This window comes from Sorghum bicolor, chromosome 1, assembly GCF_000003195.3.
Source record: "Sorghum bicolor cultivar BTx623 chromosome 1, Sorghum_bicolor_NCBIv3, whole genome shotgun sequence".
NCBI classification, from domain to species: domain Eukaryota; kingdom Viridiplantae; phylum Streptophyta; class Magnoliopsida; order Poales; family Poaceae; genus Sorghum; species Sorghum bicolor.
This window is the reverse complement of record NC_012870.2, coordinates 78,839,429-78,864,999: the sequence shown is the minus strand read 5'-3', so window position 1 is coordinate 78,864,999 and position 25,571 is coordinate 78,839,429. Positions and strand designations below refer to the sequence as shown.

Here is a 25,571-nt window from a genome sequence, read left to right as displayed (position 1 = left end):
AACAAAAAAGCTTAGAATCTACACAACAGCACCGCTAATAAATAAAGCAAAACACAATGTTACTCAATCATCCACGGATTACAGATGGACTTAGCAGAGCCCTTATTTGCCACCATTCCTCATGTCTTATTGCAGAAATCCATCTATTGCTACTCAATGTTACTCAGTCTCTGGAACTCTGTATCAACAGGGTATGGGAAAGGGTGTCATGTCCAATGTTTAGCTAATGAAGAAGACCCATTAGAAGCTATTATGTGCTTACATTTGAAACCTTTATCCAAGACTCAAGTGTATTAATGGCTTTCCCGGACCTCTGTGTTTCCTGTGCTAGTGCAACACCATCATGTAAATTCTTCACTTTACCACTGACAAGTAGGGATGCAGCAGCATTTAGAACCTGTGCAGCAAAATTGGAATTAGTCTAAGCTTATAAGACACCAATTGATCATTACAAGTGCAGTCCAATTCTACAATTTTTAATCATTTTATTTTAAGCAGGTACTACATGAAAACGGTTTTGTACAAAATAGTGGTAATCAAGGCACCAAATTTTAGTCAGCAAACTGCTTAAAAAGATCTTGGGTATAGAACATTGTGAATCCATTAAGATATATGCAGCCATTTCTTCAGTAAGTATAAAATGCACAAAAACTGGAAAGAGGTAGCTAAGGCTAACTTACAAGGGCATCTGCAATGGACCCCCTTTGACCAGCAAGAACATCCTGAAGAACTTTTGCATTAAATGCTGGATCACCTCCTTTCAGATCTTCCAATGTGCATCGAGGAATTCCAAAATCCACTAGATTGTAATACATATAGAAGATGTTAGATCAAAGAATTATATTGTTTCCCTTCATCCCCTAGTTCATTGATTTGGTTATCATATAATCCTACTTCAGCAGTAACCAAACATATATAACATAGAAAAGGAAAGCAGACAATATGAGTTGGAAGTGCAAATTGATGTGACCAAAATAAAATGATATCGCATAAAACGATGCCCATTGCAGTCTACTTTTGCAGATTTCAAGAGAAAAGTAAGAAATACTCTTACATGGATCGAAGAGCATTTTTTCAATCTTCCCTGGAGTAACATCAAGGATATATCCAGGACCTGCAGCAATTAAAAAGAAACTACCATCACATACATACTTGACCAAGAAGATACGAGGTAACTTCTTGCGTAAGCACAGCCATTTGTAGCAAAACAGTGGCACCAACAGAGTGAAACCATTTGAAAGTGTGCATACCAAGTGGGCTTATTTCATCCAAACCCTTTGAATGGACGACCAGTGCTCTCTTCATTCCAAATTTCTGAGCAGCCTTAGCCATCTTGGTAACCTATTGCCAAAAGATTGCGATACTTTGGTCAATGAGTATTGCATTGGGTCAACAGTAATCATATGGAGCTTGTTAGATTATTTCTATTTTCAATAAAGCGTTGTTATATTTGTAGAAAACTATCTTTTTTTTCTCGAACATGCAGGAGAGCTGTGTATCATTGTATTAAAAGAATATTTGTAGAAACTATCAATAATATTTTCTCCAACAGAGTTCAAAAAAACTGAAAAAGAGCATTCATCTGAAAGACAGACTTTGCTTAATGGATTGACTGAATCTTCCAGCAGCTTTTATCTGATCTCCATTTTATGATGATAACCATGGGACATACTATGCTTGTTGTATAGTTGAATCATACTGCTACAAGAAAGGACTAGGTGAATGTATACTTACTATGTTTTCATGGTAAACACCAATAACAGCATGAGGCACCCTTGCTGGATTCAATAGAGGACCAAGGATATTGAAAACTGTCTTTATTTTTAGCTTCTTCCTCACAGGTCTGACAATTTTCATTGCAGGATGATAATTTGCAGACATCATGAATCCAACACCCACCTCATTGACACATCGTTTAATACCCTTGCAATAGGAAAGGGTAGCAGTGTTTAGCCATTAGTCCCACTTGCCAGCTAATGCTAAGATTCAAATACAGTACATAAAGGTTAGTCAAGGATAGTGGACAAAGCCTTTTTGGTAGGGGACAAAAAAACATAATATTATATAATAATAGTAGATTCATGCACTCAAGAGCACAACAAGGTTGGAGGGATTGCCTATGCGATCGGACCATATAGTACACAAATTACAAAATCTGAGCATAGCCTATTTAAACCAACCAAGCGTAGTGTCCTGTATGCTGTAGTTAACCATGTAAGAGTATAGTTCAAAAGTTGACAAACAGAAATGTTATTAGAGGCAGAGAACCTTATTTTCACTTAACAGCACATTCTGGAAATAGATCATATTAGATAAAATCATAAGTGGGGAGCATTAACTAGACATGAGCCTATACGTGTCAAGTATATTGTCAAACTCTCAGACAAAAGTAAACAAATGAGCAGCTAGTTTGAAAAACTGAAAAAATCAATAAAGCTCTCCTGACAATTGAACATATAGACATCTAAGCAACATTAGGAACATCTCTGGATAAATATTCTCCTGATCTACGAATTGCATTTGAATATAGGAATGGGTGAAATATGGCCTGAAATGTTTAATATGTGGAAATCAATTCATAAGTATTATGAAGCACCTTTCAGCCTCAAGATGTGGCTGCTTAAATCACAATTTTACCGGTACACGTAACCATTGGTTTGACTATATAATCTTGCATTGTAATCCACACACAATAATTGGATACTAATGTTTCACGTGGCACCTTTTGTACTAATAAGCATGTTAGAAATAAAATGAATTTGAGAGGTCTCAATCTTCATATCAACCATCCTATAGCCATCACACGGCGTAAGGGGCAGCTCCTGGCTCCCTTCACTAGGATAATCAGATCTGAAGTTTAATTTTCCATACCCGTCAGTGGTACCCTATGCCCTGGTAATTCAAAGGTACTAGGAGCAGGACGCTAACAAATGGAAAAGTCAGAGGACACTAGAAAACAGTGCACTTGTGTTCCATCCCATGAAGTCACCGTCCCATGTTTGGGCGCGCTAGCTGAGCTGCCATCGTGGTACTGAATACCTGTAGCAGAATCTGACAATTGATGAAGAAATATGTGCTGGTACCTCGGGTCCAAGCTCGATGTTGACTCCTAGCGCCTCCAGCACATCGGCGCTGCCGCACGCCGACGAACTGGCCCTGCTTCCTTGCTGCACAACGAGCAATCAACGCATCAGAAGGACCGCCAGCGTCCAAACCCAGGTTCGTTAAACCCAAAAGCGCAAAACACGATACCTTAGCGACCTTGGCGCCGGCCGCGGCAGCGAGGATGGTGGACCCGGTGGAGATGTTGACGGTGTCTGCGCCGTCGCCGCCGGTCCCGACAATGTCAACGGCGTCTTCCAGCCCGTCGACCCGGACGCAGCAGCTCAGCATCGCCTTCGCTAGCCCCACGATCTGAAACAAAGTCGACGACAAAAAAAACCAATCATCGTCCGCACAAATCCAAGCCGTCCCGGGCTGCCGGTAACGAAATCAGTCGCGTCCTCGCAATCACAAACCACACCTCTTCGTAGGTCTCGCCCTTGGCCCTGAGGAGGACGAGGAAGGCGGAGATGCGCGCCTCGTCCTTCTCATCCAACAGCAGCCGCAGCGTCGTCTCCGCGTCCTCCTCCGAGAAGTCGGTCCCGCGGATCAGCGCCTCCAGCACCTGCCGTCACCACCACCACCACGACAGCAACAAACGAAATGAAGCGAGCACCACCACGACACCCAACGAAGAAGTACAGCCGCTCAAGGGGGACGGGAGGGCACCTTGTCGAAGGAGCCGATGCGCGGCGCGGCGGTGGGCTGCACGGCGACGCGGGCGGGCGGAGCGAGGCGGCGCGCCGGGAGGGGTCGCGCCTGGTCGCGGCGCCCGCCGAGGAGCGCGGACGGCGCGGAGGCGAGAGGTTTGGGGGAGGCGAGCTTGAGTGACGCGGCCGCCATTGGTGCTCGCTCGCGCGCGCGTCCGTGCGCGCAGTGGGGGATTCCTTCCGGATTCTGGCGTGGGATGAGACGGGGCAGGAGGCGGCACCGCACGAGGAGAGGGCCGTCCACGCGAGCAGCTTTATGCACAAAAACGGAGCACACTTGGACTTGACACGGCGGCTGATGGTGAATTTGATTTGATCTCCACCAAACCACCTATCTACTACGGTACCTCCGTGCGACCGTGGGTCCGTGCCGCTGGAAAAACACTGTTTCTCTTTTCAGCGTAGTCTTGTCCGTCGCATCGAATTTTTGCATGAGGTTATAATTTATAAGACAAATCTTTTAAACCTAGTTATCTATGTTTAGACAAAAATTATCAAATACAAATAAAAATATTATATTAGCCAAAAGTAAAAAATTTTACAAACTAAACAAGACCGATCTATGCTGCCAAAGGCCTATGAAGTTTTCATATGTACCGTAATCCATTTTTAAAACACAATGTACACCTCATACCCAAAAAAATCAATTTAAATTATCTTTTACAGTTATTGCAAGTCATGCCTTTTAAAATTAATTAATTAATTAATAACAATATATAAAAAACACCAAGATTTATGATATCAAATTAATATCATTAGATACCATGAAATATATATTTTGTGTACTTACTTGGTATTATATTATAAAAATTGAGCTTTTAATAAATCGGTTAAACTTAAAATATTTTGACTTAAAACAACACTAAAAGTTAATTTATTTGGAGACAAAATAAGTATTATCCTTGATCATCTCCAAGATAATATGTCTTGAGATTGGCAAAGTCAGCTCTTATGATGGCTCATCAACCTTAAGATTTGTCGGCTTAATCTTTCAGATGTGCTTATAGAGTAATAAGGTGTGTATGTATATTCACGTGCATGTATTATGTTTTGAAAGAAAAGTTTTAGTAAGCAATCCATTCTAAGGGTATGTTTGGTCAGTTAGGGCAAGTTATTAGATGAGATTAAAAATTAACCCAAAATAATTAGTGTTGGCTTAGTAAAAAATTATCCTACTTTAGCCCGAATTTAGATAGATAGGATTTATGGGACTAAAAATTAATCAACTAACAATTAATCCCATGCATACAAACACGCCCTAAGTAAGAGTCAAACCTAAACTGACTTAACTAACCGGGCATAATATTGGTTTTCTTTTTGTGTCGTCTTATTCCATTTTGGCCTTGTAACTTCTTTACTTCCAAAAAAATTTACAAAATAGGAACAGTAGTACTTTTGTTTGTATTTGACAAATATTTTCCAATCATGGACTAATTAGGCTCAAAAGATTCATCTCGCAAATTACAAGTAAACTGTGTAATTAGTTATTTCTTTTATGTATATTTAGCGCTCCATGCATGCGCCACAAGGGAATATGAAAAATTTTGCAAAATATTTTAGGAACTTAACAAAAGACCTTCAGCCCAAAAAACCAAAAACTTTTTAAGATTCTCCATCACATCGAATATTACAGCACATGCATGAAACATTAACTATAGATGAAAACAAAAATTAATTGCACAGTTTGCCTGTAAATCGCGAGGTGAATCTTTTAAGCCTAGTTACTCTATGATTGTACAATATTTATTAAATAAAAATAAAAGTGCTACAGTGTCAAAATCTAAAAACTTTTTGAATCTAAACAAGGCCTTTGCCTTGTTCCAATTATATACTAGGCCCTTGTTTAGTTCATCCTAAAACCAAAAACTTTTCTAAAATTTCCGTCACATCGAATTTTATGGCACATGCATGAAGCATTAAATATAAATGAAGACAAAAACTAATTACGCAGTTTGCCTGTAAATCGAGAGACAAATCTTTTAAGCTTAATTACTTCATAATTGAATAATATTTATCGCCAGAAAAAAATAATGTTTATCAAATAAAAACAAAAGTACGTATCAAATTTCAAAAACACCTAGCTCTAAACATTTGCAGTATCTGTACGACTGTACGCCTCGACGTACCAGCAAGGAGATGACGATTGACGAGAAACGAGATATTGATCATTCGCGTGTCTCACGTGGATTCTTTTTGTACTATGTTCATGACTGATAAGTTGAGTTGATAAATTCAAGCGCATTTTATCAAGCTCAAAATTTATTTTGAAAAAAAGAGATAAAACGACTTCTTAGAACACGGAACACCATGTGCTTCCATAGCGACAACCTGCCTAGCATAGTACTGTATGTCGATGTTTCGGACACCCGCGTTTGGCACATCTGTCCAGTCCATTTGTCATAAAAAGAGTATGCATTTCGATTTTCAAGAGAATGATCATTCAATTTTCACCAAATTTATATTTAAAAAAGTATCAACACTTACATCTCTATCGCTAAATAGGTTTATTTATTATTAATATATTCATGATTCATGATTAATCTAATAATAGTTACTTCCTCTTCTAATTTTAGATGTTTTGGCTTTTTTAAAATTTTATTAGATATTCTGATTTCTTTTAGATATAGTTTTTTTACTATGCATTTAGACATATTGTATATCTAAGTGCGTAGCCAAAATAATATATTAAAAAAGCCAAAATATCTTACAATTTAGAATGGAGTTAGTATTTGACATCATAAATGTTAATTTTTTTATATAAATTGAACCAAACTTAAAACTATTTTTTTAATAAATTTAATTCAAACTTAAAACTGTTTGTGCCCTCTTTTTTTAGATGAATTGTTTTTTTAGATGGTTTGTGCCCTTTTTGTGGTGAGGGAGTACAGATGAAGAAAAGTGGAAGTAACATATGTGTCCGGGGGTTTGGTGGGTCGCAGTAATCCATCGCTGCAAAAAATTAAAAAAAATAAAAAAATCAAGGACCCGTGGAGAAGATTATACGTTGCCGTCGCCGGTAACTGCCCGGCGCCCCGCGGTCTGGTGCCGGAATTTGCACGGAGCTAGCGTTAGGCCACCTGTGGAGCATCAGCATACCTTGGAAGATCATCAGTCGCAGGTCAAGATTTCCTTGTTAAAAAACACCAGCGGTGTCCGCTGCTGTCAACTGTTTACTTGTATATTGTACTAATAATGCATAAAAGCATAAGCCACTGCATCAATCACGTCTCTGCATGTGTCCCAGGTAAGATAAATATGCAAAGCTATACATGGAAGCTGAAAAACATGTTACACAAGGATATATCTGTCGATCAGGCCGTTTCGCTGATAAGCCATGACAGAAAATACGGTTAACTGATTTGTTGTGAGAGAAAATACTATTGAATAGCTGGTATAGCGAAAACTCACAAGCCATATCTGACACATACCACACTATTAAACGTGATGGGCATACATGATGCATATATGTCTACATATAGCTCTACATGGTCCCTACATCAGAAAGGACAAAATTGGGAACTTAAGGAGAGGGATAGAAAAACTGGAAGCTATTTAAAAAAAAGGAAGAAGAGAGCAAACCGAACCAAACAACAATGATGGGTCAGATCATTTTTACAGTCACCAGCGTGGCTAATCTAGCCACCTAGTGACTCCATCTTCTTCACTTGGTGCCGCGAGGATCTCAATGCAGACATCCAATACAGCCTACAGTAGGGGGGGGGGGGAATCCAATCAATTGGGAGTCGAGAATAAACTTGCAAAATTTGTTACAGGAAAAGACAGCAACAATTTAACTGTTCCAAATTACTACCTCCCAGGTATCAAGGGTACTTCATAGTCTATTAAGAAATTATACTGCTAAATCTTAGTTTCCTTTTGTTCAGATTCAGAATAACAATTATACCTCCGGGAGAGTTGCGTATCTTTGTATTAAAGAGAGAAAAAGTAACAGACCCTTACAAGCACTACCACCTCATTCCGAGCTGGTCCATGGGGGTTGTTTCACAAATGTTGATTAAAAAAAGCTATGAACTAGCTATGACCTAAGAAGAATAACAATTAGAAAGGTACATACCGAAGGATTTCTGCAATTGATAAGCTTGCTACCCTCCAGCAAGGAACCGTCCAGCATCCAGCTCTCCCAAACATCAAAAGAATGGCTTGCAAACACAAACTCCATCTTCCTATTAATCTGTCAATGTATTGCAACAAATCTTTATAAGAACATCAGCGAACATGGGTACCGAGCAAAAGGATGCCTCTATTTCTCAAACTTTTTTACTCGTTCCAAAAAGTATACATTTCTTTGCAGTTTTCACATTACAACAATCACCCTTCAACTTGAAAGATGATAAGTGATAACATAAAACTTATTGTATTACAGTAGAGGGTCCTGAATTTCCAAGGTACAAACTAGTAGGCCCAAGTGTTAACAAGGCATTATTGACAGAAAAAAACAAACAAACAGGTGAACATCAAATTAAAAATGTGGACACATAGGTGAGTCAATAAATTAGGTGTTGAGGCCTATACACTCGTTATATCAGGTGTTTCATACATGAGTGGATGTTGTCTTTTGTAGGTTATTTTTTTCCAGCTAGCATAACAGAGCAGCTTGTGTAATATCAACTTGGCTACTAGTTTCATTTATTAATTCTCAAATCAATACAACACCACTCACCTCATTGTCATGCACAGCCCATAAGGGCCCACATGGAGGAAGGATCGGCACTGAACTTCACTAGGGCCAGCTCATTGTGCATTAGCGCTACTCTCTCTTGGCACTCACTTTTTTTCTACTGTTAAAATAAAATAGCTCATTTGCCATAGGATCAAAGCAGGGTGGATGAAGTGACGCCAAGCATCTGACATTCTCTGTGAGAAGAGGGCACCACAAAAGCTTAAAGGCAAGTTTTATAGAACAGCAATTAGATCCGCTACGTTGTGTGGAGCAGAATGTTGGCCTTCAAAAAGACAACCAATAACTGAGTGTCGCAGAAATATGTATGTTGCGTTGGATTTGTGGTCACACAAGGATGGACCGAGTTCGGAACGATGATATACGCGACCGATGATATACGCGACCGGCTAGGGGTAGTAGGATTGTGGAGTCCTAAGTCGAGATATCAATGTGAGGAGAGGTAGAGGAAGACCGAAGCTGACATGGGGGGAGGCAATAAAAAGAGATTTAAAGGGTTGGGATCTACCTAGATATCTTTGCTTAGATAGGAGTGCTTGGAAAGCAGCTATTGACGTGCCTGAACCGTGACTAAGGGGCTCATGTTGGGTTTTAACTCTAACCTACCCCAACTTGCTTGGGACTAAAAGGCTTTGTTGTTGTTAAAATAAAATAATACTACTAGTCAAGTAACAATAGAATCAGAGAAGGCTTATACCTGTAGTAGCTTACCACCAGCAACAAAGGATCGGAGCCCCATAGTATCCTGAAAAGTACATGTCTTGTCAGTGCCTACATGTGCATAAAACCGTAGCAGGCATGAAAACTGAAGGAAGGAACGATGGCTATAAGCCTATAACCGTACCTTGTTTTTGAAAGTAACGAGGAACTGGGCAGCGGGATCCCTGTTTGTGGTGGTTGAGACAACATCAAGAATCCAGCCACCACCACCAACTACTCTTTGTCTTGCAACATGGTACCCTGAATTATCTCTTGCTCTCAAAGCTACAACAAAACCATCTTTTAGTTTGTCAGGGTACTTTCTACCAAGTAGTACAGGCACCTTCTTCTCAGATGCTATTTCCATTGGGGATTCAGCAAGAGATTTATGCTTGTATTTTGAGTCCTCAGGAGAGGCAAATCGTGAACTGGAACTTACAACCTGGTCCCTGCTACTCATTGCAGTGTCATCATCTCTCCGGGAGGAATAGTTACTGTCACTCTCCACAGCAGACAAGTTATCTGGTTTCTGTTGAGGTCTGCGATGAGCAGGCCTCTTTTTCCCTTTCTTTCCAGAACGACTACGCCTTCCTTCAGACCGGGAGCCAATGTTTACAGACTTTCCAGACGCCTGAGGCTCTTTATGGTGGGATATGGCTCTTTTCTTTTCATACTCCAGCGTTAAGTGGCTTTCATCTATTTCAGCATCAAAAATCTGTGACTGGCTATCCTTTGTCTGTGGGTCTAGATAGTCATCTTCATTTTTAGCTTCACTTATTTCCTCATCTTCATCAGAAATTGCGCTACTTGGAAGAACACCATCAAAGAAAAAGGACTGTAACATAGTGATTGCTTTCTCTCTTATTTCCATCCACACTTCTTCACTGTAGTCTGCACTCCGTGGAAGAATTAAAACATTTGGCATCTCCCGCACCTGTACACAACAGTGATTAGTCACCACTTCGTTGAACAAAATGTAATGAAACAATAACAGTGGAGAAAGAACAGCAACAATTTGTCCTTATCTGCGAGGACATAACTATCAGCCGGTTAAACAGAAAAGTCCAGAGGCTGGTCATGTAAGCCAATTACAATACATAAAGCAAGCTCCTGATTAAAACACGACTTATGCCAACTGATATTTTTTATGTGAAACAATAAGCAGATACTACAATGTGTAAATAGTAAAGTTCAATACATAAATATAGGACACTTATGGAACGTTTCTCTAGCCTTTTGTTCAGAGAGGAGAGGACCTTAATTATAACATCACAAATGATGAACAGTTTGATTTTAGATAAATTTATTCGTCCTAAATGACCATTTACAAACATTGTTTATAATCTGCTTCTAATATGCATACCCATGCTTCCATCCACTGTGGACCTTCAGCACCATCCAATGCGCAACCAGCTATGGTACCATCAATCAAGAGCTGTTTGAGTGCACAGTCATCTATAAGCTGGCAACTACCAGTATTGACTATGAAAGCTCCTGCAGGATTCAAAACATTCGACGCCAGGATGTTATAAAACTAAAATAAAGGAAGGATGCACACTATTTCATACTACAAGAAGCAACATAACACAATTACAGAAGAAAAGCATACCAGGCTTTATATGCTGCAGGCAGTCAGCGTTAAGTATATGCATTGTTTCATTTGTTAATCCACAATGCAGTGAAACAAGGTCACTTGCTGCTAATAAATCATTGAGTGTGTCCATTCTCCTTGCTGCAGAAGGGAAAACAATAGAAGGCCGCTTTGTTTTCCCACTTACCTACAACGGATGTGCAAGAAGTCAGAATATTGAAAGCAGTATTCTTAACTTGCATCTTATTCAAAATGAGTACATAAGGAAGATAAATGTGAGTTGGAGAACTCAAATAACATGATCTTGTAGCATAAGGAGGCTTTAGGAGTATTAAATTACGAATTTGGTGATCATAATAGTTATTACTAATGTAAGACAGCAATGTTGCACTTGAAAAATGATATTTAGGTTCAATTCTCTTACCACCACCCCCTATTTTTTGCATCATAGAAGTAATAACAAGTAAGATGATTCTTAGGTTGCCATTTATCTTAAGCATTTTTTATTATCATATGTTACTAATGTTCAATTAACCTTGCTGTGCATAGAAAAAAGAACAGTTAGTAGTAATCATAGTACTAAAATTACATAGCCTATATAACAATCCCCTCCAATTAACTAAGGGGTGAGATCATTTAAATTCCACGTTCCAAATGCTTGGGGTCCTGTAAACTTCAATTCTACAAAATTTGTAAAATCCAAGATCTGAACAGAAAACAACTTAGTAGTTTAAGTAAAACCTTACACAGTATCGACTAGCAAGATACTCGACAGCAAAAAAGATAAAGGAGAAATTAAGTCAAAAATATCATAACCAGCAATGCAAGCATGAGGATCCATAGTTGTTGAACTGTGCAAGTACTAATACGAACTAGTAAGCAGATGAAACAATAAACGTGTAGAAGGAAGTTGCAGATCCAGTACCACGTAGCGCGGATCGAAGTAGAGCACGCTCATCCGAAACGCGAGACTACGAGTGGCGAGGCAGCGGGCGGCCGCGGACCGGCCAATGATGCCGAGCACGAGGCCACGGCAGCGCCGCATGCCACGGCACATGGGCTGGACGGAGCCAAGCCAGCCGGCGGCGACGGCGGCCGGGGCCGACGAGGCGTGGCGCGAGAGCAGGTGGGTCCGGCGGAGCAGGCCGAGGATGAGCGCCATGACGGTGTCGGCGACCTCCTCGGCGCGGTTGGCATCGACGTGGACGAGGCGGAGTCCCAGGTCGGCGGCCACCGCCGCGTCGGCCGCGCGGTCCGCGGAGCCGAGGCAGAGCAGCAGCTGCCAGGGCCGCAGCCGGCGCTGCGCGGCGCGCGGGAGGAAGGCGAGGGAGGGGAGCAGCACCGCGGAGGCGGCCTCGACGCGGCCCGAGGCGACGGCGGAGAGCGGCACGTGCTCCACCGCGGCCACGCCCGCCAGCACCTCCTGCTCCAGCGATGGGTCGTCGAGGCAGTTGAGCGACACCACCAGCGGCTGCTGCCCCCCGCCGCCGCTGGGCGCCGGCGAATGGGCCATCCTGGATGGCTCCGCTTCCGCTTGGGGCGCTCGGATCGGGAACGGGAAGCGGGGGCGCGGGCGGGGCTGTGGGCTGTGGCGTGGGTTTTGGTCCCGGACACCCGGCGCCGGACGGGGGTCGGGGCTTTGCCTTTGCTTTGGGGAGAGGGGAGAGGGGAGAGGGACTGCCGGTGCCCACACCACCGGTTCACGAGGAGAGAATTGCAGCCGTTGGATCTTGTAGCGTTTCGCGGCGGCTGCGCTCGTGCTCGTGTCTCTCCTCTCGTGATGCGGTGCACAGCAGTTAACGCTCAACTGTCCAGTGACAGTGACATTCCTTACGGAATATGCGGAGACAAATCACTTGGCTGCCGCCGAGCGCCGGCGAGAAGACGTCGAGCGCGGTGGCGGAAACAGAGGGAGATGCAGGCCAGCAAGACCGAGATGATGGTGGAGCTTAGAGCACTCACAATGCAAACTTTATCACAGAGTCCAAGACAATTAATTATATATTATTTATGGTATTTTACTGATGTGGCAGCATATTTATTGAAGAAAGAGATAGAAAAAATAAGACTCACATTATTCGAGGTAATAAATAATTTTAGACTCTGATAGAGTCTGCATTGTGAGTGACCTTACAGCAGTCTTGGGTTAGAAGCACCGTGGCGGATGTAGTGACACTATCTTACATTTTTTCTTTAGTTATATATACGGAGTACTATATATGCAGGTAGGAGTAGGACGATAGCAACATGACATCAGAAAGATGTTAACCCTGCAACTGTAAACTTACCAGATGATTCAATACATTTATGTATGGCATCCGAACCACACCGAGCATGCATCCTAGAGCTTAGATTCAGTTAAATCCGGAGCAACAGCAGAAGACTACTACAACATGTAGCCATCAGTGTTGGGTGCTAAACGAACAGTCATTGTCAGTGAATGCTACTGGACAGCTGTTCACATAAATGAATTTGTCACTTTGCGGCACCCCAAAGGCATGCATGTGTGCAAGCAGCAGAATATGACCAAAAAAAGTGTTTTGCAGTATGGGCGCCAATCTTCTTGCTGCAAAATTCTGTCTTTTACAAGCACTTTCCTCTCTCCAACTAAAAGAATTAGGGTTGTTTTAAGCTACTATCAAGATTCAGATTCTGTCATCAACTAGGGAGACTGTTTGCCCTTGGTTACCTCTGTTGTACTTGCACTCAAGGGTTCAGTAACAAAACTCAATGTTCCGATGCAGATGCCACAAACAAACCTTGAAGTAAAGTAAAAAGAGACGAGAGCGACAAGATTTTCAGTGTGCCGGATTGCTGCATAGCCCGCCAGTAGATCCAGAAATGAAGCACTGTGGATGGCACCCACCGACGGTGAACTTACTCACCAGAAATTGAAGGGGCATGAAGATTGGAGAAGGCCACAGAGGTCATGGACAAGTTGCTGAGGCAAATTTGGTGCAACTAGAAGAAAAGAAAATGCCCTTCCATCACGCAAGCTCGCATGGCACCCATTGTTTCACTTTTGTGCTTAGCTCACTAGGAACCGAAGCAGACCACTCGTCCAGGTCTGGAATAGGTCCTGTCAGGGCAACATAGTTTACACTCTCTTTCTCTGATAGTCTCTTCCAGCTTAGCTGCAATTCAACACCATTTCATTTTTAGCAAAACAGTCTAGAGCCAACTAATGGCGCAATAGTGCTCAATTGCTCATAAGATAACTGGTTTAAACAGATCGCAAGAAACTGGCATCCAATATATTAAAAAAAACTTATTCTACAAGAGTTTAGAATGCTGCTTCTATATCTTTACAGTTTATCAAAGTTCATGGTAGCCTACCACATGAACTTCAGGTTTTTTGGATTTTTACACAAAAAAAAACGGATTCCTAAAAATCACATGGTTACTCATAAAATTTAATAATGCATCACTGACGATAATAAAGGTGCATTATATTTAATGCAGAGGAAAAATGATAACAGACTGTACAAATGTGTAGAGTTGGTGATAAGCGCACAAAATTAATTCATACTCTGCATTTAGCAATTGAAGTAGCAATCGTGGGCCAACTAGTAGTTTAGAAATTACTGCTTAAAGATTATTTTATCACCAACTAGTAGCAAACTAGCAGTTGAAAATAAGTGGTTTTAGCAAGTGTGAATATGTGTATGGCTGATGAATGGTATCATACCTGTCCAGGAAAAGCGGAACATAGTGCTTTAATTGTAGGATTTTGAACCCAATATGATGAAAGAGATTCTTCAGTGTCTCCTCCACAATTTACCATGATTCGACCATCTGGCATTAGCTTTTTTGCAATTTGCAACCAAGTTTCGGCCTGTATCAGTATTGAAATAAAAGTCTCACACAGTAAAACAATGGTAGAATAAATGAAGCTCCATAAAACAATCATCCAGGCATCTAGTTCAGAACAAAGCTATATATTCTTATAAGTGATTCATAAATCCATTATATAACTTAACTTGGTTTACATGTTATAGGATTGAAAATAATTCTCGAAGGTACGATATGCTAACCATCACTGTGATACAGAACAAAAATGAAAGAAGTAACCGAGATGGAAAAGGATATTTACTTCTTGTAGCTGAGGTATGATCTTTCCATCACAAAACAAATCTACAACAATTCCTGCAGACCGAATAGCAGACTTCAATTTAACCACAGATAAATCAAATTATGTACTCAAAGAGTAAGGCGGTACAAGTACAAAACATGTATTCCATTCACATCAGGTTAGTTATTCACCAGCAAATCCTCCTCCAACTGTAGCTGATGGAGAAAGTGCGTCACCAATGTGAACCGAAAGTGAACCACCTGATTCTGTGGCCTTCTCTAAATCAGACATACCAAAATAATCCCTTGACAATTCAATTATCTGTCATGACACGCAATCAGCCTTTTCCAATATCAAAATTGGGTGCATGAAAAGCATGTGCATGAAGCACAATAGATAAGGCAGAAAGATAAGTTGAGCATTGCATAACCAAGACTAGATTACTAATGTTCTTGCAACAATTGACAAGTCGATAACATAATCTTTCACGTGGTTGAAATTGGTAAAATTATCAAAAACTTTAAGCAGTGTAATTAATAAGAAAACAGAACAAAAATGACCGATGAGAAGAGTTGTCACCATAGGATCGATCTCCCAGCCAATAAGTTGTAACCAAGGCCAAAACTTTAGCATCAGATGTGCTGCAGTCCCAGCACCCTGAAAGAAACAGGGAAATGAAAAAGTCATTACGCACAGACTGTTCACAGGAGTGAAGAGCAGAGTATGAAAATAACTAGGTATGGTTTTTCCCTAAAGAAATTCCTTATTCAGCTTAGAGAATGTAGTTTACTCATGTAAAGTATGGTTATAAATAGTAAACCATACACCCTAAAAAAATGGTAAATCATCCTCAGAAGACAGAAAGCATCCCTTCCCCCATTCTCCCTGAGCATGATAGGATTTTTGCCTAATGCACAGTATCTTTGCTAGGAAAATATGAACTATGACTGACAGGAAAGAAAAATTGCAATTATCCTCATTAGGTGATTTACCAACCCTAGAAGTGCAACAGGACCCCGTGGAACAATAGCTGGCAGGCTCACAAACTCATCCTGCATGCAGCAAAGGCAAAAGCAGGTTATAGATAATTAAGGAAAAAGTCTATGTAACCCCCTCAACTATATAGGGCAGACTACTTTACCCTTCTAACTATAAAACCGGATTTTCTACCCATGAACTTTCCAAAACCGGTCAAATAACCTCCTCAAGCGGTTTTGGACGGTGGTTTCGCTACAGTGACGGTGGTTTTGTCTTTTTCTTTTTTATTTATTTCCGCTGAATCTTTGAAAAACCATAATAAATCACAGAAAAATCATAAAATGAAAAATTCCAATTTTTTTAGACTCCTCATGAGTAGATCTACAGCATGAACATATAATATGGTATTTCTTTAGTACAAAATTTTTGTTGTAGCTTTATATCTATACTTTTCTGCAATCAATTAGAATAATTCATAGATATAAAGCTATAACAAAAAAATTGTACTAATGCATATCATATTATATGTTCACCGTGTAGATCTACTCATGTGTAGTCCAACAAAATTAGATTTTTTATTTTATGATTTTTCTGTGATTTACTATGATTTTTCAAAGATTCAGTGAGAATAAATAAAAAAAGAAAAAGACAAAACCACAGTCACTGTAGCAAAACCACTATCCAAAACCGCTTGAATGGGTTATTTGATCGGTTTAGAAAGTTCAGGGGTAGAAAATCCGGTTTTATAGTTCGAGGGGTGAAGTAGTCCACCCTGTATAGTTGAGGGGGTTACATAGACATTTTCATATAATTAAGCATCAGCATTCAACAACGGTTCCAAGAAAGATATGGACGCAAGCCAAGGAGTTACAAAAACATATAAAAGTTCGTTCATTGAGAAACCCGTCACTAGTTTTTACATGAACCAAGAAATTCCTCGCTAGTCTTAACTTATATATGATTGTGTGATGATACTACAAGGCAGGAGAATCAACATAATAGTATTGTTCTGAACTTCTGATCAAAGTGCTCAATGCCGAATGGCTAAAGATAAACACATTATCGAGTATCAAAGTACTATGCCAAGGGGCTTGAAAAGATTGGTGAGTGCTGTAAAGGAACAGTATCAAAGTCTCGAGGCTTAAAATTTCCGGTCGGGTTAGATAAGTAATTAAGCAAGTGTGCATACCCAGTACGAGTTGGTCCAAACAGTTGCCTTGGGGAGAATGCTGTGGATATTCCCTGCACGACACAACCAAACACGAAGCTCCGACTGATCAACAAACCAAATCGACTCTCAAACTGAATAGCTGTAGGCAACTAATAACCACCCATACGTACTGTGGTGGTCGAGGACGAGGTACCGGGCGACGGGCGAGTCGATGACCATGATGATCTCGTTGAAGTCGCTGCGGTTGGCAGCCAGGAGAATGAAGTCCTCCGGCCGCTCTTGCGGCGCTTCCTCCTCGACGGGTGGGGAAGCCGGAGGGGCCGAAACCTCGGCGCCGCCACCGTCCGGCGCACAGTGTAGCCGCGCGGTGCGTGTTAGGCGGCGCGGGGGACGCGGGTGCTGCTTGGCGTGGAGGCGGCCGCGGCGGCGGTGAAGGAGGTGGCCGCGGACGCGGAGCGGGAAGGCGGTTAGGGGCGTCACGTTGGCCATTGCTGAGGGGATAGAGATTAGAGTTCACTGGGGATGGGGGATGAGGGGTCAGAGGATCATTTTCTCAAGAAAAACGATCAGCCTAATTAGACCAGGAGTTTCACCATGATGTCATGCAAATTTATTAGAGTGTCATGTCAGCAAAATTACACTTTTTGCATGAAACGAAGAGAAGAGAAAAGAAAGTAGTTTCACCATGGTGAAACTCCGCGGGCGTTGTTTCCCACGTGGTGAAACGGGATGAAATCCCTACCGAGGGCTGAATCGTTTCACCATCTTGCATGTGATCCAATCATTTTGTAGTAATTAAATGTTTTGTCTAGCCTAAGAAACGTCAAGGTGAAAGTACCTTGTCAGTGGATTTGTTTTGGAAACAGTGCATTGAAACGGGCCATTGAGACTGGTCTTAGGTCCACCACTTGAGAATAGAATTATGAGCTAGACCTGCATTTTTCTATATTTCTATAAAATTTAATAAAGTGATTTTCTGTAGAAAAATTGATTTCGTTGAAATTCTTGTGCTCTAAAGGATACTTACTATATATGCTTTTTTGGTTTAAAAAATGGCATTCTTTCTTTCCGAGGCGTTAATCCTAAGTTTAACCAGATATAAAAAAAAATATTTGTGATATATAATAAGTATCGTTATATCAACCATGAAATACATTGTCACAATGAACCTATTTGGATATAAAATGTTGATAAAACTTTCTATAAATCTATTGAAATCTAATAAAGTTTGATTTTGTTTAAATTTAGAATGATGCTCTTCTCGGACTTAGATATTACGTCATTATTATTGATATAGTTTAAGTTATGAGACACTACTAACTACCATTACAGTTTTTTTGTCTACGTGGACGTGCCACTTCACAAGCATATGACGATATTAGAGCACACAAGCCTCTGTATTAAAGAGTGTTTGTCATTCCCCCATGTCTGTCTCTATCTCCTCAGCCATTTTGTGGCCAGTATAGTTTTCCAAACGGGCCGCCCGGCACGGCACGAGTGTTGGGTATTCTTAACATCATTACCAAAAGTAGACTAAGTTCTAAATCTAGCAACGGTGTCAAAAATGTCAAACCTATCCCTCACACCACTTAAGCCAAGTTGTCATCCCCAGCATGACATGAGAGACGCGGTATTGAAATATGCAATTGCTCTTCTAAATAAATAATGAATGGGATCTGCAAGCGCACAGATTAATACCGATGTAGCATTTTAACCGGGAAGTATTCCAGGTATCGTTATTTATATTTTTACCACTGGGAAGGGATTAATCAATCATCACTATTGATTACAGAATAGAATATGAGATTGAGCATCTATCATTGCATGTATAATTGAGAGCATTATATCTAACTCTTCATACAGGGATAAGTGTCACATAATAGATATATGAAATGATAATAGTGACAAGGATAACTAATCTGATCTAGCCACATAATAAATATGATAAGCACCTCAATTAGATACTCTAGAAAGTCATTAGCATGGTATTAGAACGAACTACAAGAATATTCCCCAAGTTATTCTTAACTATATAGTCTAGCATATCATAGTTAGTGCAAGCATACTTAGCAATCATTGCGAGACAAGACTACGCCCATGCATAGTGATATTAGCAAGGAATATGAGAAACATAGCAATCACTCCCCTGTAATAATGTTGCTCTGCCAGCCCAATACACGAGAGGGGGACTATATAAGAATCAATGAAGCTGTCACTATCACGAACTACCCCACGATCTGGCATATTGGGTACAATCGCAGATAAATACGGTATAAGCACCACGCCTACACAATATCTATCATTTACCCATGGATCCGATGGATAAACGCTATACGATCCTAAGCATGTATATAGATCGTATCTAACTAAGCCAAGTACATAACTATGATAAACTAAGAACAATATAATCTTGAATATAAGCAAATAGAGCAAAGTCATAAGCAATATATTGAAGTAGAACAAAGTCATATTCATAATATTGAAGAACAAAGATAATTAGAAAGCAATTAGAAGCACAATTAGAGAATTACCAAGAATCCTCCTGACAGATCCGGAAACCAATCGAAGATTGACTCTTTCTAGTTCTAATCCTATGTAGCTATGCTAATCTAGATATCTAATTGCTGTGGTGGCTCTAATCTTGATCAGAGGCTTCTTCTCCCTTGATGGAAATTAGGGTTGAGAGGCTCCCTCCTCCAGGGGCCAGGGGGTCTGGTTTTATAGTCCCTTCAAGTGAATATGGGCCCTTGGATCAAACCGACATAGATTGTATGGTTTAGATTCATCCTTTAGGTCGGTGGAGACTTCCCGCAAAGCAGAGTCCTGATTGGACTTAGGGGCAGGGCGGGCGCCCTGTCTCTGGCCCCGATTCGCCTCCGCTTCGGTCTCGTGGCTTCTGGAGTCTTCTAAATGTAAGATAATTGCGCAGCACGTTAATATCTTTACGTAATCCTGACATGTGGGCCTTTCTTCCATATTTCCTGATAACCCCCTGCAGAAATAGACAAACACCAAAACTCGTGGAATTCTGTCGGATAAAACCCTAAGTCTAGATCTTTATTTCATTTGGATCCTTTTCTTTATTTATTTGATAATTAAATTTGATACTTAAGGACCGTCAACAAACTCCCCCAAACTTACCTCTTGCTCGTCCCTGAGCAAGGATAGACTCAGCTATGGATCAGAAGTTGCTGCAATATCTTTAAAAATTTGACGGTACACATGCTCTTAAATAAGATCTCATCTCTGAGTTAGAGTAAACTGTCAAGACTTAAAACTTACTTACTTTACCTTCACTATGGGACTTGTAAATGTCACTTCTGTCTTGAGTGGTTAAAAGATAGAACAGTCTAGCCAAGTGCCATGTCTCTTATTCTTGATCAGCTATAGCTCTGGGATTTTTGCAGATTTTCAAATAAAACTCAGAATTCCTTGTATGATTCTCTCAGGTCTCTCTTTTGTGGTATTTTTAGATCCTTACCAAGGCATTGATGGTATATGCCTTCTCTCAAGATATGTGGTATTTGTGGTATGAGGCATAGTAACATTGCCTTCTCTCTCATCCTACTCTAATAAGGCTTTAATATCTGGAGCTCATAGGTGGGAGATAAAATATACATACTTACAAGACATGTATTGCATAGTCAAACCATGGATCCAAAGTAACAAGTCAATAAGTTTAATCAAGATGTGCATGTGTGGCGAATGAATGGTATATGGTGATGATGGTGATAACAATGGTGAAAACAATGGTGGTGAAAGTCTAATTCTACTTTGCTCTTCTGAGGGGATACATACCTTCCTTGCTTTTGAAACTTTATGAGGAGAATGAGATGCTCTTCTTTTTCTTTTCTCTCAGGTGGGTATCTTGCACCCCTAATTCTACTGTCGGACACTTGTCCATTTTTACCTCTCGTCTCACTTTTTCTTTTCTTTCGAGGTTCCGAGCACTTGCTCCTTTTTATTTCCTCGTATTATTCTTCTCTCTCTCTCTCTTTTTTAGAGCATTCATCTCTTGAGATAATATAGCAAGTGGTAGTAACAAGATAACTTGAGCATTTATTTCACAAGGGGAAAACAGAAATATTTTTGGTTATTCTCTCCCGGATTAGGAGTAGAATATTTTTAGGTGGTTCTGGAGATGGAAATGAGTGGATGTATGTGGATGGTACTTCCGGAGTAGAAGTAGCATATATGAGTGAACGTGCAAGTGAAATCTTGATTTAACCACATGACAAGCTCCTAAGGGTCTACACAGCTTGACCATACTCAATGCTCTTAAGCAGTAAATAGTAAATGTGTGGCTCAAAGTCTAGCAAGCATGTATATATGGCTGTGGTAGGAATTTAAGCTCTCATCATACAGGAACTCATCATGCAACATTTTAAAGATTTTCAAAGATAAATTCTCCAGAATTCTAGCATCTCTAGGAACAGATAAACAACAGCTCAACCTTCCTATATCGTATCCGTTAACAACTTAGACTTCAGATCAAGTTTTCATCCCACAAGTTTAGGTCTAGGGCAAGCTTTAAATTATAACAGTTATGTCTAAACTTGAGAGAGAACTTAAAATGTGCAAATTAGGCAGAGCAACTATTCATCATATCCATGCTTAAGTTTTATTAGATACAGATTAGCATAGCCACTTTATTTATTAATTAAACACACTAAGTAATATATATATAAGCATAAAATCTTTATTTGGTTTTCCCATAGTTTATGTGTATTAATATTCTAAAATAATATAAATATAAAGATAGATAGATAGAAATACTTATCGAGATAAATGGGGGTGCTCTCCCCCAAGCTGAATTTTGACGTAATTTCTCTTGATGTAGCTAGCAGGTGGCAGAGGTGTATTTGAAAGCAGCATTCTGACAGCGATTAGAATGTCCTCCGTCTGCTAGTCTTCTTGATTCTTAAATTCTGTGGAGCTCAAATAGACAACAAAGCTTGTGGAACTGATTAAGTGTTGGCATAAATATCTAGCCTTTATCATGTTGAGACTCCTTAATAAATATTACTCCCTATTTTTATATTTTTATTTTATAAAATAGAAAAATATATATTTATTTTATTTTTATGCCACCACAGTGAATGTACTTATGGGTTTTATGCCACTCGTCTACTCACATGGGGCTTACTATTTTTTCACATTTTTATTTTCTTTTTAAGACAGTATGAGCATGTTTAACTAAGTAAACTATTTAAAATAACTGAAAGGGAAAGGGTAACTACCAAGTTTACCTCTTGGCAAGGCGTTCGGTGTTTTTAAGTCCTCCGAACGGGACTCTCTAATTTCTTAATCGTCCTGAGGTTCGTTGGGTGGCGTAGTCGGTACTTCCGGCAGCGCCTCCTCTTCTTGTATAGTTATCTTCATTTTCCACACCTGACTCGGTGCTTCGATCTCCTCTTGATAATTCTGTTTAAACTCTACGTCTTCTGACCTTACAACTTCTCCTTCATAGTCTGCCCATCCGTCCTTAATGATCTGCCTCCTCTGGTTGCGGTTGCGTCGTTTTCTTACCTGCTTAGATTCTTCAATGATATAGTTAGGGTCAGTAAAATAACAGCGTACCTTCTCTGAGGGGAAGTGCATATGGACTTCTCCGGTTCCAATGTAGATAATGGCTTTAACGGTGCTGAGGAACGGTCTTCCAAGGATGATGGGTGGATCATACTCGTCTTCTCCCATGTCAACAACTTGAAAGTCTGTGTAGACAAAATGATCGTCTATTTTGACTGGGACATCAGATACTATTCCTTGAACTTCTCGAAATGTCTGATCTGCCATCTGGAGCTGAATGTATGTTGGTCTTAGTGGCATGGTCCCGAACAAGAGCCGATAGGTGACTGCGGCCATTATGTTGACGCCCGATCCGGTGTCACAAATTGTCTTGTAGAAGTTGTATCCATTTATGGAGCAGTAAATGCTTGGCATTCCTGGGTCGTCCTTCTTGGTCAAGCACGGTGACTTAAGTTGGTGATCTTGGCCTCCATGGATTACAGTGACCATCTGAGCTGACTCGGTCCACACTTGCTTGTTCCTGTTTCTCCTGTTGGTCCTCTTCCTTGATTGACGTCTGGATTGATCTTGAATTTGTGTAGTCTTGTTCTTGAAGAAAAATGTTTCCTTCTTCGCTTTGACATAGAAACTGATCTTAGCAGCACTGGCGTAGATGATAGCTCCCGTGGTGTTCAAAAATGGCCTCCCTAGGATGACAGGTGCTCTCTTATCATTTCCGGTCTCTACCACTACGAAGTCTGCTGGTGCATACAAGGTACCAACTCGGACACAAAGGTTCCTCACTATTCCTTTTGGAAAAGTTATCGTCTGATCTACAAACTGCAAACACATGGTTGTCTCTAATAAAGAATATGTAAAGAATTTCTCATAGAGTACCCTGGGTATAATGTTGACACTGGAGCCAAAGTCGCAGAGTGCTTCTGGGAAGTCCACCATGCCGATGGAGATCGGGATGACGGGGCGTCCTGGATCGCCTCTCTTGACCGGCAGACGGTCAGTAGAAAATTCAGTGACGGGGTTACTCCAATTACCTGGGTAGTTAGGCCTCTGTTGATTCCAACCTTGATTTTGTTGAGGACGGTTGTAGTAGTTGTTGTTGTTGATGTAGTTCACATCCTAAAGCATCTCAGGGCAGTGGTTGCCTGAGTGTCCAGTGTCTCCACACTCCTCACAAGTCATGTGAGAGTCGTAGATGTGCATAACTTCTTTCTTGTCTCCAGCTTTATCATCGAGCTTCTTCATGAGCAGGTCTAGCTTTGCAGACAGCATGTCTACCTCCTTCAGCTGATGCATACCTCCACCTCTCTTGCGTGTCTGGGTCCTCTCTTCATTCCAGCTTTGATTGGACGCCATCTTCTCCACAAGAGCTGTGGCTTGTGGTATAGTAAGTGATAAGAATGCTCCTCCAGCTGCAGCATCCATGGTCTCTCGGGCACTGTTGCTGAGCCCATGATAGAATGTCTGCATCAATAGCCAACTCTCCATTCCATGATGGGGACATTCTAGGATGTAGTCTTGAAAGCGCTCCCATGCTTCTGGAACAGATTCATCATTTTGTTGCTGAAAACTTGTAATCTTCCCACGGAGAGCATTGGTCTTGCCCATGGGAAAGAACTTTGCCAGGAAGTTTGTTGAGCAGAGTGCCCACGTAGTATTCTTCTCCTTTGTAGCGTAGAACCACTGCTTCGCTCTTCCTAACAGTGAGAATGGGAAGAGGCGAAGTAGTATAGCGTCTTTGGAAACTCCTGCTATGGTGAATGTGTTGCAAATCTCCAGGAAGTGTTGTAAATGAGCACTAGCATCTTCGTGTGCCTTCCCACAGAACTGGTTGGATTGCACCATGTTGATAAGTCTAGGCTTGAGCTCAAAGTTGCCATCGATCTCTGCAGCAGGTCCAGTGCGGATGTTGTCCGTAGTGGGAGCTGAGAACTCGCGGATCGATTTGTTCGCCATGGCTTCGAACTCTGAAGACAAGTTCCGGTGATCTTCTTGATTGGATGAAGCTTCTTGCTGAAGTGTTGATGATTTCTTTAGCTTGGCCCTCGTCTTCTTGAATAATGCTTCAGGATTGTCAACAAAATTTCCTGGAAGATGTCTTCTATTCATACATTCCCCTACATAAGATAAAATAGAAAAATATCGGGGTAAAACTGTATGAGAGAATAGATAAGCTCAATCATATTAGTGATGCGAATGATAACTCAAAATCTTTTATTCCATTCCTGATTGGTAATCAACCTTCCCCGGCAACGGCGCCAAAAATGCTTGTTGGGTATTCTTAACATCATTACCAAAAGTAGACTAAGTTCTAAATCTAGCAACGGTGCCAAAAATGCCAAACCTATCCCTCACACCACTTAAGCCAAGTTGTCATCCCCAGCATGACATGAGAGACGCGGTATTGAAATATGCAATTGCTCTTCTAAATAAATAATGAATGGGATCTGCAAGCGCACAGATTAATACCGATGTAGCATTTTAACCGGGAAGTATTCCAGGTATCGTTATTTATATTTTTACCACTGGGAAGGGATTAATCAATCATCACTATTGATTACAGAATAGAATATGAGACTGAGCATCTATCATTGCATGTATAATTGAGAACATTATATCTAACTCTTCATACAGGGATAAGTGTCACATAATAGATATATGAAATGATAATAGTGACAAGGATAACTAATCTGATCTAGCCACATAATAAATATGATAAGCACCTCAATTAGATACTCTAGAAAGTCATTAGCATGGTATTAGAACGAACTACAAGAATATTCCCTAAGTTATTCTTAACTATATAGTCTAGCATATCATAGTTAGTGCAAGCATACTTAGCAATCATTGCGAGACAAGACTACGCCCATGCATAGTGATATTAGCAAGGAATATGAGAAACATAGCAATCACTCCCCTGTAATAATGTTGCTCTGCCAGCCCAATACACGAGAGGGGGGCTATATAAGAATCAATGAAGCTGTCACTATCACGAACTACCCCACGATCTGGCATATTGGGTA

The 25,571-nt window shown here is 40.7% G+C and overlaps 3 protein-coding genes across 3 annotated transcripts; all 3 read right to left on the bottom strand.

The window, feature by feature from the left end:
* Window positions 16-4,072, bottom strand: LOC8085712 (anthranilate phosphoribosyltransferase, chloroplastic). Its single transcript, XM_021460804.1, has 10 exons — window positions 3,772-4,072; window positions 3,524-3,667; window positions 3,253-3,414; window positions 3,084-3,167; window positions 1,735-1,923; window positions 1,251-1,341; window positions 1,055-1,114; window positions 681-799; window positions 263-397; window positions 16-178 (listed from the first exon to the last, which is right to left on the bottom strand). The coding sequence occupies exons 1-10, from the start codon at window positions 3,943-3,945 to the stop codon at window positions 164-166; spliced, it is 1,173 nt and encodes a 390-aa protein (XP_021316479.1). The 5' UTR covers window positions 3,946-4,072; the 3' UTR covers window positions 16-163.
* LOC8085711 (C-terminal binding protein AN) lies at window positions 7,175-12,553 on the bottom strand. Its single transcript, XM_021452054.1, has 7 exons — window positions 11,727-12,553; window positions 10,820-10,988; window positions 10,574-10,704; window positions 9,356-10,144; window positions 9,209-9,256; window positions 7,888-8,004; window positions 7,175-7,517 (listed from the first exon to the last, which is right to left on the bottom strand). The coding sequence occupies exons 1-7, from the start codon at window positions 12,312-12,314 to the stop codon at window positions 7,443-7,445; spliced, it is 1,917 nt and encodes a 638-aa protein (XP_021307729.1). The 5' UTR covers window positions 12,315-12,553; the 3' UTR covers window positions 7,175-7,442.
* On the bottom strand, window positions 13,325-17,548 carry LOC8061451. Its single transcript, XM_002465907.2, has 8 exons — window positions 17,193-17,548; window positions 17,041-17,093; window positions 15,866-15,925; window positions 15,453-15,530; window positions 15,065-15,194; window positions 14,895-14,947; window positions 14,490-14,636; window positions 13,325-13,935 (listed from the first exon to the last, which is right to left on the bottom strand). Exons 1-8 carry the CDS (start codon window positions 17,509-17,511, stop codon window positions 13,789-13,791), a joined length of 987 nt encoding a protein of 328 aa, XP_002465952.2. The 5' UTR covers window positions 17,512-17,548; the 3' UTR covers window positions 13,325-13,788.

Excerpts from the sequence above, each read along its gene's own strand:
- LOC8061451 (XM_002465907.2), bottom strand. The coding sequence starts at position 17,511 with ATGGCCAACGTGACGCCCCTAACCGCCTTCCCGCTCCGCGTCCGCGGC. Across the intron at positions 14,637-14,894 it reads TCATACCTCAGCTACAAGAA|GCCGAAACTTGGTTGCAAAT; the intron begins GTAAATATCCTT and ends ATACTGATACAG. Across the intron at positions 13,936-14,489 it reads GTTCCGCTTTTCCTGGACAG|CTAAGCTGGAAGAGACTATC; the intron begins GTATGATACCAT and ends GTTGAATTGCAG.
- LOC8085711 (XM_021452054.1), bottom strand. The coding sequence starts at position 12,314 with ATGGCCCATTCGCCGGCGCCCAGCGGCGGCGGGGGGCAGCAGCCGCTG. Across the intron at positions 10,989-11,726 it reads ACTTCGATCCGCGCTACGTG|GTAAGTGGGAAAACAAAGCG; the intron begins GTACTGGATCTG and ends CATCCGTTGTAG. Across the intron at positions 10,145-10,573 it reads CACAGTGGATGGAAGCATGG|GTGCGGGAGATGCCAAATGT; the intron begins GTATGCATATTA and ends TGTTGTGTACAG.
- LOC8085712 (XM_021460804.1), bottom strand. The coding sequence starts at position 3,945 with ATGGCGGCCGCGTCACTCAAGCTCGCCTCCCCCAAACCTCTCGCCTCC. Across the intron at positions 3,168-3,252 it reads CCGGCGCCAAGGTCGCTAAG|CAAGGAAGCAGGGCCAGTTC; the intron begins GTATCGTGTTTT and ends CTCGTTGTGCAG. Across the intron at positions 1,342-1,734 it reads GTGTTTACCATGAAAACATA|GTTACCAAGATGGCTAAGGC; the intron begins GTAAGTATACAT and ends TTTTGGCAATAG.